General features: G+C 57.3%; 1 protein-coding gene and 1 long non-coding RNA gene across 2 annotated transcripts; one reads left to right on the forward strand and one right to left on the reverse strand.

The window, feature by feature from the left end:
- The first annotated feature begins 26 nt into the window (after positions 1–26).
- LOC113213516 (uncharacterized) lies at positions 27–462 on the forward strand. The gene is made up of 2 exons (XR_008012298.1): positions 27–250; positions 322–462. It is a non-coding gene; the product is annotated as an uncharacterized LOC113213516 (long non-coding RNA).
- Positions 463–927: 465 nt separating this feature from the next.
- LOC113213517 (uncharacterized) lies at positions 928–2,265 on the reverse strand. The gene is made up of 3 exons (XM_026432611.2): positions 2,109–2,265; positions 1,712–1,876; positions 928–1,629 (listed from the first exon to the last, which is right to left on the reverse strand). The coding sequence occupies exons 1-3, from the start codon at positions 2,188–2,190 to the stop codon at positions 1,394–1,396; spliced, it is 483 nt and encodes a 160-aa protein (XP_026288396.1). The 5' UTR covers positions 2,191–2,265; the 3' UTR covers positions 928–1,393.
- Positions 2,266–2,822: the final 557 nt, after the last annotated feature.

The raw sequence follows: 2,822 nt of genomic DNA on the forward strand, positions 1-2,822 counted from the left end.
ATATTTCCCATTTTGGGGGGCGGGGATAACTTATGAGTTTAAATTCCCTATCTTGTGACATCCCCCCTCCCGCGCCGTGCCCGTGTCCGGTGTGCGCCTTTATGATGCCTTTGATCCCACAGGGGGACGGCGTGCAGCCTGGGGATGATGGCGGGGCGGGCCGGCTCCTTCACCGGCAGCCTCGTGTTCGGCCTGCTCCTCAGCACGCAGTGCTCGGCCGCCCTCTGCGGCCTGGGCGCCCTCCTCGTGGGTGAGCAGCGCGCCATACTCGACCCTCTGGCGCGACGAGTCACTGTACTTACAGCGTGCTCTCGGTTGCAGTGAGCGGCGCCCTCAGCCTGCTGCTGCCGCGCAGGGGCCTCTACGCCACGTGATGACCCTCCCCGGAGCCTGGAGCCTGGAGCTTCCAGGACTGGCTCGGCTCGTCTCTCGCCCTCGACTTATAAACACTGCCACCCCATTCTGGTCTGCTTCTGTTTTTTGCCCCTTACACCCTCAGGGATCGTCCAGAAAGTACGCCCGTCGTTCGCCGTTCAGCCTCTGGAAGCTCTCATAACGCCTGGTAGGTAGGCAATATCTTGCCTGCAGGGCATCCACGCACTGCGGGTTGGCCTACCCCGAGTCTCGCAGGCGCCGAGCTACATTAATTTGCCGGACGGATTTGAGAAAAACGGACGTATTTTCTGGACGGTCCCCTACGTCGGGGCCAGTTCACCTGCGCCCGTCCCGGGTCGAAACGTGACACAACCACAACGATCAGAAACGGTTTATTTAAAGGTGAAATCGATGTCGCCACGGTCATGTTTCAACATCGTTTTAAGTGCCATTGTGCTGCGCTCTGGAGTCATCCTCCAGAGGCTGTGGCTGTGTGGTGCTGCAACTCCTCAGCCACCATAGTTCTCCCGCGAGTCAAACAAGTACACAGCATTTTGTGAGATTGTAATTTTAATAATACTTTTGTTTTATTGCTTACATTACTCCTTAAAATCTATTTAAATTTATCAGTCGCTTAATATCAATACGTATCCCTCGCCACTACAGTTAAGTGATGGAGGGGGGAAATATGTATACAGTAAAACAAATTTTAGTTGAGATTCGAACTCTCAGTCAGTCAACAAGCTGGTCAGCACCGGCAACAGGTCAGCACCAGTCAGCAACAGGCAGCCGATCAGTGCGGCCATCTGGTCAGCTTGCAGTCGGCCGCGGTCAGCACGCAGGCAGCCGTGGGTTTGAGGCAGTCCGTCGGCACTGGTCGGCCCCGGCATGCAGCTCACCCGCCTCCTCACACGCAGTCAGTCAGCGACAAGCAGCCATGCGGCCACCTGATCAGCAGGCAGGCAGCCGCGGTCAGTTCGTGGATGCAGTCGGTCAGCAGCACGGTCAGCAGCACTGGTCAGCACAGGCAGCGGCAGCGCCTCGCCCTGTCGCAGTAGCCGCCGGGGCAGCCGTGGCGCCCGCACTGGCCGCGACACGTGTGCACGCTGCAGCGCTTGCCAGGCCGCAGCAGCGTGTCGTCCACCCGGTTGAGCGACAGCAGCGAGGGGTCCAGCCCGTTGACGGCCAGCAGCACGTTCAGCAGCGAGTCGCCCACGCCGATCGCCGGCCGCGGGTCGTCCTCCAGCCCGGGGACTGCGAGGAGGAGGAAGAGGTTGTCCGTCAGCACCGCTGAGCACGTCATCGTCGACAGCCCCACCGCCCGTGTACAACTCACCCAGGACGACGGGCAGGTCCGCGCTGGCGCCGGCTGGCCGCAGGCGGGAGGTGCCGTCCACCTCGCTCACGTCCAGGAGTGCGTCCTGCAGGCCGCCGCCGGCGGGCTCGTAACCGTCGACGTCGCCGTAGTAGTGGGCCGCGTCGAGGGACGCGCCTTCGAGTCCTGGGGGCAGGGGGTCAGTGTGAGGCAAGATGTATACTTCACTCAAAAAGAAATAATTGTCCCATCCCCCCCCGAAAAATCAGGGTTAAAAATCAGAAGAAAAAAATCAAGAAAAAGCAATTGAAAAAATTCGAAAACCCCCAGCAACAAGGAAAATCAAGAGAAGATAGAAAAGTTGGCGTACGATTGAATTTCTAGTGAGGTGTCCCTCGGTGTGAGAGCTCGTACTCACCCCAGTCCAAGTCCAGCGCGGCTGCGGGCGCCGGCGGCAGGCCGAGCGCCGTCCAGCCCAGCAGAGCGATCGCGGTCAGCATCGTGGTGCGTTTGGTGCGTCGGAATGGTGTGTGTACCCGCGGCCGGCCGACCGACTTCCATATATACCCGCTCGCCTTAGCAAAATAAGATAACGCATTATCTCGATGGGATCTCTCCTCTGAAAACAGGTCGACGCGCCTTTGCTCCTTTGTTTATCCCCCCCAGTTAGAAATCAGTGGTCGAATCGACCTCGAATCGACGTCGATAGGTCGGTCGAAAAATTGTCGATTCCAAATGTCGAATCGACGGGACTTTGTCCCGCAAATCGACGTTTTTTCGACATCGACAATTTCGATACTTTATCAACAAGGGACAAAAGGGACAGATTTCAACGGTTGAGCAAGGTCTGGAAGCGACTGCTGGTGTCCGTAGGCACCCGCGTCGCCACCATATTCAAAAATTACTGCAGAAGATGAAGTTCGTGATGGACATCTCCCGCGCCCGACAGAACACGTCTCCAGACTATAGTTGTTTTGGCGTTGCGGGTCACCAGCGAGAGCTAACTGTACAGTCAGGGGAAGACCTTGTCTCGAATCGACGTCGAATCGACATCGATCATATACAATACGAAATTTCTTGCAATTTAGTACCAGGAACCGTTCTGTAACACTTTAAGACCCATTAGCTGAGT

The sequence above is a fragment of the Frankliniella occidentalis genome, unplaced genomic scaffold (assembly GCF_000697945.3).
Source record: "Frankliniella occidentalis isolate FOCC.00 unplaced genomic scaffold, Focc_3.1 Scaffold4523, whole genome shotgun sequence".
Taxonomy (NCBI): domain Eukaryota; kingdom Metazoa; phylum Arthropoda; class Insecta; order Thysanoptera; family Thripidae; genus Frankliniella; species Frankliniella occidentalis.